General features: G+C 42.0%; 1 protein-coding gene across 4 annotated transcripts in view; it reads left to right on the plus strand.

The window, feature by feature from the left end:
• The first annotated feature begins 15,241 nt into the window (after positions 1-15,241).
• The window catches only part of RASAL2 (RAS protein activator like 2), a 319,973-nt gene continuing 318,569 nt past the window's right edge, over positions 15,242-16,645 (plus strand). For all 4 annotated transcript variants that reach the window (XM_066261224.1, XM_066261225.1, XM_066261226.1 and 1 more), the window contains exon 1: positions 15,242-15,594. In XM_066261224.1, the coding sequence (XP_066117321.1) occupies positions 15,393-15,594 (202 nt within the window). In that variant the 5' untranslated portion in view covers positions 15,242-15,392. The remainder of the gene's footprint in view (positions 15,595-16,645) is intronic.

The raw sequence follows: 16,645 nt of genomic DNA on the forward strand, positions 1-16,645 counted from the left end.
TGTTGCCTCCTGTTTGCGTGTGCAGAGGTGTGGCATTTTTTAACCTCCCTGCTGAATGGGACTGTCCTTCATTTAATGGTACATGTCCTGTCAAAGAAATGTACCATTTCTTTGCCTGGTTGGAATTATTCGGTTTTCCTGGGTATCTTCCAGGTCTGAGGGAGGTATACATGGTATCTTCTGTGTGTTGTTGTCTTCCTGTTTAAAGTAAGGAAAAGAAATCCCTGGTCATGGCTCAGCTCTCAGAGGGGGATGAGTTTTTCTGTGGCAGCAGAGCTCCTTGAGCTCTGTTCAGTGCTGTGGCAATGCACTGATGCTTTTTGTTTTTGTTTTTGTTTTTTTTTTGTATTTTTCTGAAGCTGGAAATGGGGAGAGACAGACAGACTCCCGCATGCGCCCGACCGGGATCCACCCGGCACGCCCACCAGGGGGCGACGCTCTGCCCCTCCGGGGCGTTGCTCTGTTGTGACCAGAGCCACTCTAGCGCCTGGGGCAGAGGCCAAGGAGCCATCCCCAGCGCCCGGGCCATCTTTGCTCCAATGGAGCCTTGGCTGCGGGAGGGGAAGAGAGAGACAGAGAGGAAGGAGGGGGAGGGGGTGGAGAAGCAAATGGGTGCTTCTCCTATGTGCCCTGGCCGGGAATCGAACCCGGGTCCCCTGCACGCCAGGCTGATGCTCTACCGCTGAGCCAACTGGCCAGGGCTAATGCACTGATGCTTTTAAGGAGCCAAGTCAGGATGCGTCCAAGAGCAGAATTACCTTTCTCTTTCTTCGGGTTTTACTGCTGAGCTGGGTCCTCTGTCCCAGACTCCTCCCTCCCTTATGATGACTTCCTTTTCCTCTTAAGCATCCCACTGTCTACCTCTGCAGTCTGGCTTCTATTCTGGGGGCGGGGTAGGGTAGGGGATGAGATGGGGCTCAAGGAGTGGGTGAGGAGCTCTGTCAACACACATTACTTGGTAATCATTTTTTTTTTAAGCAAAAGTTGATTGGTTTGTTTTCAGACAGAGTCAAAATGTTCCCATATCAAAACAGCCACTTCAAGGCAGCCACATCAAGATGTTCCTGGCATGGGAATGACTGTGTCAAAGCTGTGTGTCAGCAAATCGACTAGAACAAAACAGCCTGTATCAAAATGGCTGTATCTTACATTGGCACAGGACTTGCCATCAAAGGAATGTTTTCTAGAATGTCAGTGCTGTGTGTAATAAGATAAGATGAAAAGTTGTATGTCTTTCTATTGATGTTTTTACTTACAGTTAGGAGCTGGACTTAACCACAAGGAACTAGATGACAAAGAGGCACCACTCTTTATTCCTAGTGATCAAACAGTACGGAGATTGCCTGGGGGGTGGGGAGGCGGAGGAGGGTATGGGGGTAGACAAAGACTTGACTTGGGGTGATGGTGAACACAACATGGTGTACAGAGATGTGTTATAGAATTGGGGTCCTGAAACCTGTATAATTATGTTAACCAGTGTCACCCCAATAAAATTTAATATATTAAAAAAAGAATTAGGCACAAATTAACAAAGATGATCCTGCTTTTACCATGGAAATTGTGAAACACCCATACTTTGTTCTTGTCACAAAGATCTTTTGGCATTATCTACTAAGAATTGGCCAACAAATTTATGCCCATGTGAAGGTAGCCTGGGGTGACTTGTTCATTGCTTGCTTTCTTGGCTATATCTTGCCTCACTGAACTCTTCTTAGTCCTATTCTGTCTCCCATTTCTCTGTCTGATCTCTAAATGGTGAAGTGCCTCAGTGCTCAATCCTGGCTCTCTTCTTTAAGAATAACTCTCTCCATAGGAGGGATTATTCAATTCTGTGACTTTAGATAGAATCTCTGTGCTATCTATCCAAATATATATTTTCAGCCTTAACCTTTCCCAGAACTCCATGTTTGTATATCCAATATCCCCATTTGAATGTCCAAGAGGCATCTCAGATTTATAAATCCAAAACAGAACACTAGATTTTGCTACCAAGCCTGTTTTACTTCTAGTCTTCTTTTCTATCTTTGTATCAAAATATATCATGCAGTCATCCTGGATTCTTTTCTTCTACTTTTCCTCCTCCTTCTTCTCCTTCTCTTTATCCTTCTCCTCCTCCTCACCTCCCCCCACATCTATCTATCTACCTACCTACCTACCGACCGACTGACTGACCTACTTATCTACCTATCTATAGATATATATCCCATTAGCAAATACTGCTATTGTTCTACTTCTCAAACATATCTGGTCTACATCTTTTTCCTTTTCTCTCCACTGCCACAGTCCTAGTCTAAAAGTTCATCATCTATTACCAGGCCTATAGCAATGGCCTCATTTTTTTTTAAAAAAGATTTTATTTATTGATTTCAGAGAGAGGAGAGGGGTGGGGAGGGAGAGAAGCAGGAAGCATCAACTCTCAGTAGTTGCTTCTTGTTATGTGCCTTGACCAGGCAAGCCCGGGGCTTCAAATCAGCAGCATCAGCATTCCAGGTCGACGCTTCATCCACTGCGCCACTGCAGGCAGGCTGCAATGGCCTCTTTGTTTTTGTTTGTTTGTTTGTTTGTTTTAGTTTATTCATTTTAGAGAGGTGAGAGAGAGAAAGAGAGAGAGAAAAGAAGGAAGAGCAGGAAGCATCAACTCCCTTATATGCCTTGACAAGTACAGGGTTCTGAACCGGCGACCTCAGTGTTCCAGGTTGACACTTTATCCACTGCACCACCACAGGTCAGGCCAGCTGCAATGGCCTCTTAACTGGTCTCCCCTTTCTTGGCATGACTGGCTCCTTTACATCAGTTAGCTTTCAGATAATGGGTCAAGGCTCAAAGATGACTTTCCAAACTAGCTGATCAGGAGTACCTCCTTTGTCCCCCCACTAGTTCTCTATCAACTCACCATGTCGACTTTCTTCATACAACTTACACAATGTGTAATTATCTATTTCCTTCCTATTAACTGTATTCCTAGAAAAATTTTAGGGAGTTTGGGGAAAGCATTGGTTTTCTCATAAAACATGAGATGGGGTTTCCAGAGGAATTTATGTAAACTTCAAGGTGATATCTGACTTCACAAATAATTCAGGAACTACTGACAATGTGATTCTGCTGCTAAATATTAACCTCACCTCCCCATAGTATTAGTGAAAATCCTGGTTAAGGGTGATTGGTAGTGTGTGCTCTAACTTGAATCTTCTTCTCCCATCACTCTGTTCTAATATATTTGTTTAGATTTTCCTGTGGTTTCATACTCTGATGTATACCATGATAGGTCACTGTTTTATTTTTTTAATTGAATTTATTGAGGTGACATTGGTTAATAAAATTATGTCGGTTTCAGGTGTATAGTTCTATAATACATTACCTGGATACTGCATTGTGTGTTCGCCATCCTAAGTCAAGTCTCCCTCCATCACTATTTATCCTCCTTTACTTTCTCCTACACCTCCCACCCACTTTCTCTCTGGTAGTCACCATACTGTTGTCTGTCTATGAAGTTTTTAAAAAATCCCTTCACCTTTTTCACCCAGCCCTCCTAGCCCCTCCCCTCTGACAGCTGTCAGTCTGTTTTCTCTATCGATGAGTCTGTTTCTATTTTGTTTGTTAGTTTAGTTCATTCATTCGATTCCACATCTAAGTGAAATCATATGGCTCTTGTCTTTCTCTGACTGACCAGGTCCATCCATGCTGCCTCAAAGGGTAAGATTTCCTTCTTTTTTATTATTTTAAGGCTGAGTAGTATTCCATTGTGTAAATTTTTTTTTTTTGTTCTTAGAGTCAGTTAGCCAGAGCAAAAATAAGCAAATAAATTTATGAACTCTGTGTGGTGGGAGAAGTCTACCGAAAACTAAATTTTAAGCAATAATAGAAAACAAAACGTTTCTGCAAAGAGCATATTCAATTCAACTATCATTTATCCATTTAACTCAAATATTTATGAGCCAGATACTCTGCTATGTTCTTGGACTTTAAATATAGATAAAGCCCAATTACTTCTCTTGATGAGTTTATAGTTCAGTAGGGACAAAGAAATAATTACAATACAATATGGTAAGTGAAAAATATAGTAATAACTATGGCATTTATGAGATCATTGAAAAGATACTTAGTGAAGCTTCTGGGTGGGGTCATGGTTAGGAATGAGTTTTTGAATGAGCTGGAAGCCGAGTTGGATTTTAAAGGCTATGGTGAGTTAGGTAAAGATGTGGAGGGAAATTAGATTTGGGTTAGGGGTAGAAGAGGTGAATAGAAGTGCAGGTGTGCCTTCTAGAAAGGAAAGCATAGGCAAAGGCATGGAAGGAAAAATGCATAGGTTACAGAGGGAACTACGTGGAGATTTGAGTTGCTGGAGTCAAGAGTAAGATGTAAAGGAAGCTAAAAAAATGATGTAAATGAAGCTAGAGAAAAGGGTAAGGGCTAGATTAGGGTGGGCTCTGAATGCTATGTTAATGAGTATAGACCACCCTGCCTGCAGTGGAGAAACACTAAAGGATTTTAAGACAGAAAAGTGACATGACAAGATTAGAGATTTAAATAAATTACTCCAGAAACGTAAAGCAAGCAATTAGAAAGGGGTTGCAGTGGCATCTGTGGTTGTATGTATATCTGAGGTAGACAAAAAGAGATTTGTTAGCAAGTTGTTCTAGTGCAGGTAAAAGATGAAATGAGCCCTGTCTAAGGCATGGACAGTGCAGATGGAGGGGCGGGGACAGATTAAGCAATGTTTAGGATGTTAAATTGTTAAGGCGTGGTAATTGATTGGATCTGAGAAATGAAAAAGAGAGACTATCAAATAATTCTCTCTTGGTTGACAAATATGGATAATGGGGTCATGAGCTAAGGTTGTGTAAATAGGAGGAGAAACTAATTTTTTTTTATTAATTCATTTTATTTTATTTATTTTTAGAGAGGAGAGAGAGAGGGAGAGAGAGAAGGGGGGAGGAGCTGGAAGCATCAACTCCCATATGTGCCTTGACCAGGCAAGCCCAGGGTTTCGAACCAGCAACCTCAGCATTTCCAGGTCGACGTTTTATCCACTGCGCCACCACAGGTCAGGCGGAGGAGAAACTAATTTAATGGAAATTCTAAACACATAAAGTCCCAGGTGCCTTTGGGACAGCCAGAATGAGCCAAAATAAACTAGAATTGAGGGGAGAGATCTGACACAAAGGTGCAGCATTGGAATTTATCTCTAGAGTATAGGTGGTGTTTGAAACATTGAGAGTGTGTCAGTTCACTTAGGAAATGTGTGTAGAGAGAAGAGTGCTGGTCAAGGGAGATTCCAGGAAGCGAGGCCCATAAAGAAAGTAGATGCCCTGGCCAAGTGGCTCAGTCGATTAGAGCATCGTCCTGGTAGGCCAAGGTTGTGGTTTTGATCCCTGGTCAGGGCACATACAAGAATCAACCAATGAATGCATAAGTAAGGGGAACAACAAATTGACGTTTCTCTCTCTCTTTCTCTCCTTCTCCCTTTGTCTCTCTCTCTAATCAATAAATTAAAAAAAATTTTAAGTTAAAAAGAAGAAAGTAGAGAAGAGATATATCCATATTTGTACATGTATTTTAATTGTTGAATAGTGTTATTTTGTATGAATATACCATCATTTATTTATCCATTTCTCATACACACACACTCTCTTTCTTTAAAAAAAAAAGTTAAAAAAAAAAGAGAAAGCAGAGAAGGAATGCTCAGATGTATGAGAGAACAAGGAGAATGCGGAGTCATTAAAATAAAGCCTGACCTATGGTGGTGCAGTGGATAAAGCGTCAACCTGGAAACGCTGAGGTTGCCAATTCAAAACCCTGGGCTTGCCTGGTCAAGGCACATATGGGAGTTGATGCTTCCTGCTCCTCCCCTCTTCTCTCTCTCTCTCTCTCTCTCTCTCTCTCCCCTCTCTATAAATGAATAAATAAAAATTTTTTTTTAAAATAAATAAAACAAAAAAGAAGGAAAAAAAATAAAATAAAGAGTAAATTTTAAGAAGGAAGAGATCAAATATGTTATATGTAACAGAGGTGCTGCATCATAGGGCTCAAGGACATTAATTTTAAATTAATCCACTTAGATAGCATTCTGAGAACTGCTCTCATAGAGTATAACAGATTGAAGACTGATTAGGGAGGCAATCCCCTGAATATTCAGGAAGGATGCTCAAACCAGACAAGGACACCACCAGAAGTGATAATTTTTAGCTAGTGTCAAATATAAATATAGATATACAGAAACTAAATTAAATACATACAATTTATTGAAAAAATGATAAAATTAATGAGGGTTTAATCTCAGAAGTGAAATGATACTTTATTTTTGAAATCTATTAATGTAATTCACAATCTTATCCAATTAAGGGAAAAAACTAAATGATCACTTCAGTAAATAAAAAAAATTAATAAAATTGAACACTTACTTTATGATTTTAAAATACCCTTCTTAGAAAACTAGAAATAGATAAAAGTAATCCTTCATATCAAAAACCACATTAGACATTATACCTAATGGTGAAAACCTGGAAACATTCCATTTAAAGTCAGGAACAAGACATGGCTATTGTATCTGTTCCACATTGTCCTAAAGGTCCTACGAAGGTAAGGAAAAAACATAGGGATTGGAAAATAAGGAACAAAATTATCACTATTATCTACACAGAACATTCAAGGCAATCTTTTGATATGTAATCAATACTTGTAAGAGAGTTCTTCAGGTTTGATGGACATAAAATCAATGTTCAAAAACCAATAGTGTTTCTATATGTCAGCAAATTCCCCTTAATGTATAAATTTTGTTAAATTTTAAAGTCAGAATCCAGAGTGCTTTGTGAAATTTAACCAGTTGATTCTAAAATGCACATGGAAGACTTCAGGACCAAGAATAGGCATGGCAACTTTAAAAAAGAAAAACAAGAAGGAGGAGAAACTTAGTGAGGTACTAGATCATAAATAGATTACTAGACCAACAGAAGAGGACAGAGGTCAATACATATGAGAACTTGGTACATGATGTAAGCGCAAGTACAAAGCAATGAGGAAAAACTAGGCTATTCAATAAATGATGCTCGGCCAATTACCTATCCAAGGGGAAAATTAGATCTTTCCCACTGTACACATAAATAAATATCAAGTAGATTATAGACATCAGTGTGAAAAGCCGAGTAATAAAGCTTTCAGAAGGTAATAGAGGAGAATATAATCATTACTGCAGAGTAGGGAAGAGTTTTTCATGCTTTTTTAAGGCATGAAAAACTTAAACTATAAACAAACTAGATGCTAACTTAAAATTTAATTTTTTGTTTGGAAAAAGATAACATAAACAATGTTAAGAAAAACAAGAGTAGGAGAAAATATATGTCATTCAAATAACTGACTAAAGATTCGGGCACAGCATATTCATAGAGGAAACTTCTATAAATCAATAAAAAGAAGACAAAAATGCAATAGAAAAAAATTGTCAATGAATGTAGATAGTTCAGAAAAGTGAAATCCAAATTGCCAATAACATATGAAAAGATGCTTAACCTCTCTAAAGGAACATGCAAAGTGTCAAATTGGATCGCTTTTCAAATAGATGAGAATGGCAAAATTTTAAATCTGATAATGGTAAGTATTGGCAAGGATGTAAAAGATAAACTCTCACACTCTGCTACTGAGAAAGTAAATTTGTACAAGCACGATGAAAAGCAATTTGCCAGTGTTTTGTAGAGTGGACTAAGTGTGTACCTTACTACACAGCAATTCAGCTTCTGGACATATATCTAGAGAAACTCTTATACATATGCACAAATAGAATTGCCTTAAGAATGGTCATTGCTTTATTGTTTGCAATTGTAAAAAACTGGGGACAACTATCAATAGTGAAATGTGTAAATTAATAGTAGACTATATAATACAAAACTAGACAGCAGCTAAAATGAATGGACTAGATCCATGAGTATCAACATAGAAATATCTTGAAAACAATACTAAATGCAAAAAGTAAAGTTTGGGATATATTCCTTGTGCGCATCACTGCAAATCCTTTAATAATCCTTTCCACTGGGTCATCTGGAACAATTATTTCATTGTAAACAAAATACTCTTCATTCTTAATATTTCATCTTGGAAGGGTACTCCACTTCTTGCCTTGAATTAAGGTGTCTCCTTCAAGAGTAGGATTTGCCCTGCAAATTCCACTAATTGGAGCTGTTCACTGTCTCATAAACTTTTGCTCTATTGTGCTGTAGAGGAAGTTGGGGTGCCAGGGTTGGCATTTGGCTGAACCCCACCCCCATGGCTACTTTCAGACCATCACTTTTTAACTCTAGGATAAAAGTTCAACCTTCTCTTAAGGATGAACTCTACCCTTTTCTCCCCCAGTCACTAATCAGCCTTCTGGTTGCTCCCTCTCATTTCCCAAAGACATTGAAATCTGACTCACGGTTCTCTTTATTGCACCTCCTACCACCATCTTAGGAGTGCAATAACTTAGCTTCCTAATTTTTGGTACTTCCTGAACCTTGGTGACTTTCTCCTCCATTCTAGTTATCTACTTCCCAGGACCACATTCTATATCTTGTCACCACTCAGACATTACACCTCAGCAATCTTAAATTTTAATATCCCACTTTCTGACTACTAGCTTCTAAACTTCTAGCTCCTCCTTGGCAGTCCTGCTAAGGATGCCCTATTATAGACCAATGGGAAAATGACATCTCCCTCCCAAAATAAAAAAAAAACAAACCTTATACATTTCTTATTCTTAATACCAGCAGTCAACCCTAATCAATAATGGTGAGACACTCAGGAGCTCCTATGACCATCTTCATCCATATTTAGATGACAGCTTACTAGAAATTTATGTTTGATATTATTTATTGTTGAGAGTCTGAAATAAGCTTCAGCCATTTTAACTGATACCTTGACACCTTTATTATACTAGAGACCAAATGAAAATGGGCTTGGGTAGCCTCCACATGCTGACCAATTATGATAATATTACTCTCAGGGTAATCTGAGGACAGTGGGATCCTTTAAAAAGTCTCTCTTTTACAATCACTTGGCTTTGTTTTTTTATTGCATCTTTTGAGAACTCATTAGAACCACAAAACTAAGGAAGTGATCTTTTTTTTTTTTGGCTAGAGTGAATTACTTGGTGTTTCTATAGTTACTAAAAGAACACAGAAATTAATTTGCTGAAGATTACCCCCTTCATAGATTGTGTTAGTTAATAGCTGGTGAGTTCTGTGTATTCCAGGCAGGGCTGCATTGCTCAGAAGATACAGTGGTGTTTAGAACACTGGCAAAAGCATAAGCACACAAAAATTCACATAAAAAATTTAAGATGTTGATATTTGCCATTTGTAAAACAAGTTCTGTAGGGCTATTCACTTTTAACAAATTCGAACTTGGTTGCTTTTTCCAGCACTTAGCAAAAAAAGTCTTTTAACGGGGTGAGGTGAGGTACTTTATTATTTTCAGTGCTTAGAACCTCTAAAGGTTTTAATTAGGCCCTGATGTCAGGGGTCCTGTGGTTCCATCTGAGTGTTTTTATCCCTTTTGTATTATTGTTAGTTGAATGCTGAGGTGAGGTCATTATTTTGGAGGAGCTTTTGCCAAGAAGAAATGACTGGTGGAGGTCTGTTTGTGTCTGGCCTGTTCCACTGCTTTCCCAAATAATATTGTCATTGATTGTGACCTTCTCTTAGGGGACACAGGCACTCACAAAACCCGAAGAGATTCCTAAATATTTCTTGGTACCTATGAATGCCTAAGATCAGACAGTTTCTAATTTAATTTTCCAATGATTTGAGAAAGAGAGGGGGGGGGAGAGAGAGAGAGAAGGAGAAAAAAGCATCAACTCATTGTTTCTCTTAGTTATACACTCATTGATTGTGTCTTGTAAGTGCCCTGACCAGGGATTGAACCTGTGACCCAGTGTGCCTGGATGAAGCTTTATTCACTGAGCTACCCAGCCAGGGCCAAACAGTTTCTAACTTAAATCACTATCAAATGTTAGTGTTAGGAGAATCAGAGGTCTCTAAGTTTCCTACCCCAACCTCAGTTTCCCTGTTTAGAATACTCACTTCCTTTCTACCTGATCTGCTTCTAAACTTCACTGGTGCCACAGCTTCGGTTTTTATTTAACTTCTTTCTACCCAGAATGCAGTGGAACAAATGGCAGCCACCCAACCACTTGAGGCTTACTGTCCTCCACTCTTGAACAAAGAGACCGAGAAAGTAAGGAAACAGTTTCTTTTAAATGCAGACCCTTTCGCCTGACCAGGTGGTGGTGCAGTGGATAGAGCGTCGGACTGGGATGCGGAAGGACCCAGGTTCGAGACCCCGAGGTCGCCAGCTTGAGCGCTGGCTCATCTGGCTTGAGCAAAGAAATCACCAGCTTGGACCCAAGGTCGCTGGCTCCAGCAGGGGGTTACTCAGTCTGCTGAAGGCCCACGGTCAAGGCACATGTGAGAAAGCAATCAATGAACAACTAAGAAGTCGCAACGCGCAACGAGAAACTGATGATTGATGCTTCTCATCTCTCTCCGTTCCTGTCTGTCTGTCCCTGTCTATCTCTGCCTCTGTAAAAAAAAAAAATAAATAAATAAATAAATAAATAAATAAATGCAGACCCTTTCTAGGGAGTAGGGAACATACTTTCTTTTATTGCATTAGGTTCTGCTTAAGACTCAGGATGCAGGATGCTCTCTTGATGAGGGACAGACAAGGTTGAAAAGGGGGACACACTGAGCAATGAGGAACAGCTGAGAGCTACAAAGATAGGGCTGTGCTCATGTATAAATAGAAATGTTGCTGCTACCCTGATGAATCAGACCAGATGTTTCTCTGATGTCTCTGTTTGGTCCTTTGGTTTAAAAAAAAAAGTATAATTTTGCTAAAATTATATGTGGGGCCAGGAATGTGGCATAAATGCTTTAAGCTTAAATAATATGTAAAGGAATAAGATTACTGAGGAAACTTATTAACAAGAAAAAATAAGCATCTAGGAAAGGACTGAAAAAGGGAAGGGAGGAAACAATTTGATGGTAGGAATGATGAACTTTCAGGGGACCTGAAATCTAATCTTTCATCTGTCACTACTTTTGTGACCTTGGGCAAGCCATGCCATTTTCCTGGGTCTAGGTATGTTTATTTTTTAAATGGGGGCAGAACAGGGGAGAGAATGGAGGTTGCATGGCTGGATTTATTAAATTGATCATTTTAATGTCTTCTCCAACCCCAAAGATCTAGAATCCAACCAGGTTTTCTTTTTGTTTAAGTCATTGTTTCCTGGTTTCTGGTTTCACTGAGGGGTTGATATGTGAAAGAAATGATGAGGGATAACATAAGGCCTCTGCCCTCAAAATGCTTATTACCTAACAGTAGATATTAGAGTTTTAAAAAAAGGACTCTATCACAATATATACTGTGAATCATTCCAGAAGACGGCCATGGGAACTCAGAGGAGGCAGAGATCACTGCCAGCTTGGATAGGACATAACTCGCTGGAGGAGGGTATTGGCATTTGATGGGAAGTGGAGTGGGGGGAGGGTTTGAATGTTGTTAGGTTTTTGGCAGGCAGAGATGAAGGAAAGGACATTCCTCACATAAGAACAAGCAGAAGCAAGAGGCAAGGAAAGTGCTGGATGTATTTGGGGAACAGTGAGCCATTTGGATTGGCCAAGCACAGGCAATGAGTCAGGCTGCAATGGTGGTTTGGACCACATTTGGAAGGCCCTTTTAATCTCAGTAGAGCATGCATTTTACTTCAGAGGCAGCAGGGAGCTGTTTTCTTGAGCTGAATGTGACCTGGTCTGAACTGTTCCATATGAACAAATGCAAATCTACTCTCCTCCACTCCCTTACCCCTGTACAATCAGGAGAATGCTATGCCACTGTGTCAAAGGGGAAAGGGAATATGGAATAGGAGAGGCTGGTGAACCACAGTTTAAAAACTGCATTACTACTTGGGGGATCAGCTGCTTAGAGGTGATGCCTAAGTAGCCTAGAAGGGACTGGCTATAAGAAAATATTTAGTTGAGAGCATTTGTGATGAGGGAACCTCTTCTCTGTGTGTGTTCTTTGACAGATAAACAGAGGAGAAAATTGGACCCATACCTGGTCTTCAGACGGGACAGCCAAGATTCCAAATTCTTATCTCTCCATAATTTTGACAATGTGTATATTCAGAACCCAATCTCTTCTATCTCTCTTTTGGAAATCTCAGATTATAGCCAGCCTCTGTTTTTCAGACTATTATCTGGGGAATTTATTATTATTTTTTCTCCTGCCCAGTTTTTAGTTCCCACTTGTCCTGGGTCTTGGTGTTGAATTCTAAGGATAATACTTATGCAGATAGATCACTTCTGAGAGCTTAGTGTCTGAAGCGCCAGAGGGAGGAAAAAAGAGGAGGGGTAGGGTAGGCAGAAATGAGACTTTAGCTCTATTGTAGTCACACACAAAGGCTTGTGTGCAAATACAATGTGAATGAAGACCTTATCAACCAAGGATTTATCTTCACAATAAAATGTGAGATTACATGAGGGAGATACCATGTATAAATCCAACTAGAATTTTAACTGCCTCCCAACCACGCAAATTGGTTTATCATTTTTGTTTTTTTCTTCATTATTTTTCTTGTGATAATAATTTGCAAAAACCATTAAATATTTACTTTTGGTTCCACAAGTGTTTGAACAACTTTATCTCCCAAGGGGTGAAGGGGACCCTTAAGACATTCAGATCCATTAATGAAATAAAAAATTAGGAGACTAGGGTTTTAAACTGCCTACTAACTAGCTATGTTTACATAGATTACTTAAGAGAATTCTATGTTTCAATTTTTTTCCCCATTGGCTATATGGTGATTTTTAAAATACTGGTTTTGTTTATTTCATAGAATTATTGTTCAGGAAATTACAGTATTTTCTCTTTAAATTATAAACATTAGGTAAATTCCAGGCATACTCATACTACTAATACTTAGGCAACTAGATAATCACTGCAGCAAGTCTGGGGTCAGGATGGGGATGTGAAACAGGGACCAGACTTTGGAGAATCTGGATAAATAAAGTAGGGTTACTGGGGTTGGCAGAAGTGTTTTCTTCAGCTCTAGAATGGACGATGCCACTGAGAGAGCAAGCTATGAAAAAAACTCTCTTTCATACACCACCTCTAATGCTGTGTTGAGATAATTGCTTGGGTAAATTAATTCCTTATACATTAACTAATAAAGAGCTGCCTAAATTTGTACATCTGATGCCCATTATTCACTTACTCTCTGACTTCTGTTACCATGACTTCAACAGTAATTTAGTACAAATAAAAATGCTCTAGCTCTGTGCAATGCTAGGCCCTGTAATCTTCTAGTTTCAATAAGCTTCCCTTGTCCACTCAAGCAGTGAAAAATACAATGGTTTAGATTTCAAAGTCTGACTATAGAGTCAGTAATATAGTCTTACTATAGAGAAAGTAAGAAACCAGTGTTTTAGATTTGGAAATGACTACTCCAAATACATCACCAAGCCACATATCAACAAGCTTAAACCACAAGAGTTTCTTGAGGAAGTAACCATTATCCTTGAGACATTGCACACCCGTCTGTACTGGTGGTTGATTTGCCAGGTAACCTGACTGTTTCTCAGTTTCCTCACCTGTTAAACAAGAGGCAGGGTGAGATTATTTCTAAAGTCATTTCCTGTTTAGGCATACTCATACTGTTACTATAAATATGCATTTGGAGAAAATTATGAATGCATCCTCATAGCTCTTGTTAAGCTCAGTGACACAACAGAATACCACAAAACCAGAACATGAAAATGCCCCTGGTAGAACAGTCTCTGTGCATGGTAGAAAGAAATGGAGAGAAAGTAATAAATACCCTTGACGTGATAAAAACAACAACATATACTTGTTGTTGAGGAATTCTTGCTCCATTTTAAGTAGCCATGTTCAAAAAATTGTTGAAGACCTACTATGTGCAACACACTAAGTTGTTACTTTTCCATTCTTTACTTTGCCAGCAATCTCTTAAACCTGAACTGGTGAAGACCGCCTTGGGTGGGCATAAAATTAAAGCCAAGGTCAAGGGAGACCGAGTCTACAAATAGACCAAAAATAAAACGCAAGTGACATCATTCGAGGAAAAAAAGCCAACATATTGCAGAGAGATCAAAGGCAAAAGAAAGAAAAACATGTTTGTTTAATACTGGGCTTTTGAGCAATTCATGTGCTTGCGAGGCCCGTCTATCCATCCACACCACACTTCTTAACCACGCTATTCTAAACCGATGACAAGCCCAGCTTCAGCGCGGACAGGGCGCGCAGAGCGCGGATCCCACACAGAGCCCACAGTCCCAGACTCGGCTGCCAACTCTCCCCTCGGGGAAGGAAGGAGATTCCTCTGTAAAACAGGCTCTTAAATCCTGCGTCCAATAAGAAATACTGGCTCAAATAAATAAACATATAAATACGTAAATAAATACATAAAAGTAAAAGGGTGGGAACAGGAGAAGAGGAAGCTCTTTTCCTTTCTTTTTAAATTTCCCGCACCCCTTTTTCTCTCCGCCTCCTCACACCGCCTCCACTTCAAGCTTAAGCAGCAGTTGGGGAGACTTGGACCACGAGCTGAAAGACCGTCGCGGAGAAAGTAATTGGAAATGAGGCGGGACCGGCCAGATGAATAACTCGGTGTCCGATTTCTCCTGCCTTCGGCGGCAGTTCCTCCTTCGCTTCATTACTCGATTGCACACGCGGCCGGGCGCTCGGGCCTCGATTGCTCCGGCCTATCACCCTGGGATGCCGCCTGCCGCCGCCGCCGCCGCCGCCGCGGCTGCCGGGCTTGTGGGATCTGCGGCGGAGCCGGAGCTGGAGCCGCGACGGCAGCGGTGGCCCGAGAGTGAGGGGGGCGGGCCGGCTCATTCCTAGGGTGGGGGCTGAGGGCAGCAGGGCGAGAACCCGGGGCCACCGGCCCCCCTCGGGCTGAGGGCGCGGACGCTCGGAGCCCCTGAGGCGGCGGCGGCGGCAGGAGCCGGTCAGAGGGGGTGGCCCCTGGCGGCGACGCCCCCAGCCCTGCCGGCCGCGCTCCATCCCCAGCCCGAGCCCGCTTCGGCCGCAGGAGACGCCGGCTCCGAGGGGGCTAGCGGGCAAGCCGCCCCTCCTGGGTGCTTCCCCGTCCCTTCCCGGGAGGCACCCGCACCTGAGCCCGGACCCACCCCCGGCCGGGGCCACACTGGACCCGCCTCCCGGCCTGGGTCCCGCCCGCCGGCTGCAGGTGGGCTGCGGCGCCCGGGGCGCGGGCAGTGGGCGGCGGGGAAGGAGGTGAGCCGCGTCCGCGCCGCTGCCGCCGCCGCTCGGTCCGTGCCCCGCCGCGGCGCTCTCCGTCGCCCCTTCCCGCCGCCGCGCCGCGCCTCGGGCGCCGGGGCACCATGGAGCTCTCCCCGTCGTCCGGGGGAGCCGCCGAGGCGTTGTCCTGGCCGGAGATGTTCCCGAGACTGGAGTCCGACTCGCCGCTGCCCCCGGAGGACCTGGACGCGGTCGTCCCCGTCAGCGGGGCCGTGGCCGGTGGCATGCTGGACCGGATCCTCCTGGAGTCGGTGTGCCAGCAGCAGAGCTGGGTCCGCGTGTACGGTAAGGACCGCGGAATCGTCGCGGAGGCTGCCGTGCCTCGTCGCTGGGGCTGAAATCCGTGCCCTAGCTCGTTTCAGCCTGTTCTCAGCCTCCATCCATTCGGGGGACGTCCCTTTCTGGTCTGGGGTGCGTTTCTGACAAGTTCCTCCAGACTGGTCCCTTGGGTAGAGAGATGGGACTTAGCCTGTTCTTTTGGGTCTTTATAGGCACCTGCAGTAAGTTTAAGGTAGTGTCGGGCTGTGCAGACTTAATTCTTAGGTGATTACTTACAGGGAACTGTCAACCGATCTTCAGAAGGAACACACCATGAAGTCAAGTGAGCGGGTTTGGTGTTTATTTGTTTTAGGTTTTTGGGTTTTCTCCTCCTTGATTGAGGCAAAGCTGGAAACCAAGATATGATGAAAAAGCTTAGCAAAATTATACATTTGTTGAGGGGAAAAGACTAATCTATAACCTCTTTCTGAACCTTACTTTCCAAAGACAACCACTTTTAGACCAACGGCCTGTGGACTGTTTTCAGATGGCACTATTGTTTCTGGTTTTCTTTGTAAAGTGACTGGGCTGCTACTCAGCAGGTTAAAAGTGATGAATACACTAAAACTTTCCCTTTCTGCATTCCTAGCAACCACCTCTTTAATTAAAACTGAATGATGAGATCCTATTAGGGTGAGCCTTGTGGCAGCATGAAAACCATGCTGGTTTTGAAAACTCATAGCCCAGGGATTTATATAGCCTGACCTTCAGGACTGAGCAGTGGCTTTCCAAAATATTGGACGGTCAGGATGTTTATCACTTGGCTCACAGGAACACAAAAGACATTAGCAGTGTGGCTGGGTCTAAGATGGCAAACTTGAAGCACCCAGGATCAAACACAGTATTCAGGTGTTACACTGCATTTATGCGCAGCTAAGCCTGTAGTGAATCACATACATTAAGTTTTCTTCCTTAATCCTTCTGAACAGGGTCTGTGTTTTCCATTCAAGAGTAACCGAGACTTAGAAGTTGTTTCTCTAGATAGCTCAGTTGATTTCAGGACATCAAGTCTATCACT

The sequence above is a fragment of the Saccopteryx bilineata genome, chromosome 2 (genome assembly GCF_036850765.1).
Source record: "Saccopteryx bilineata isolate mSacBil1 chromosome 2, mSacBil1_pri_phased_curated, whole genome shotgun sequence".
NCBI lineage: Eukaryota > Metazoa > Chordata > Mammalia > Chiroptera > Emballonuridae > Saccopteryx > Saccopteryx bilineata.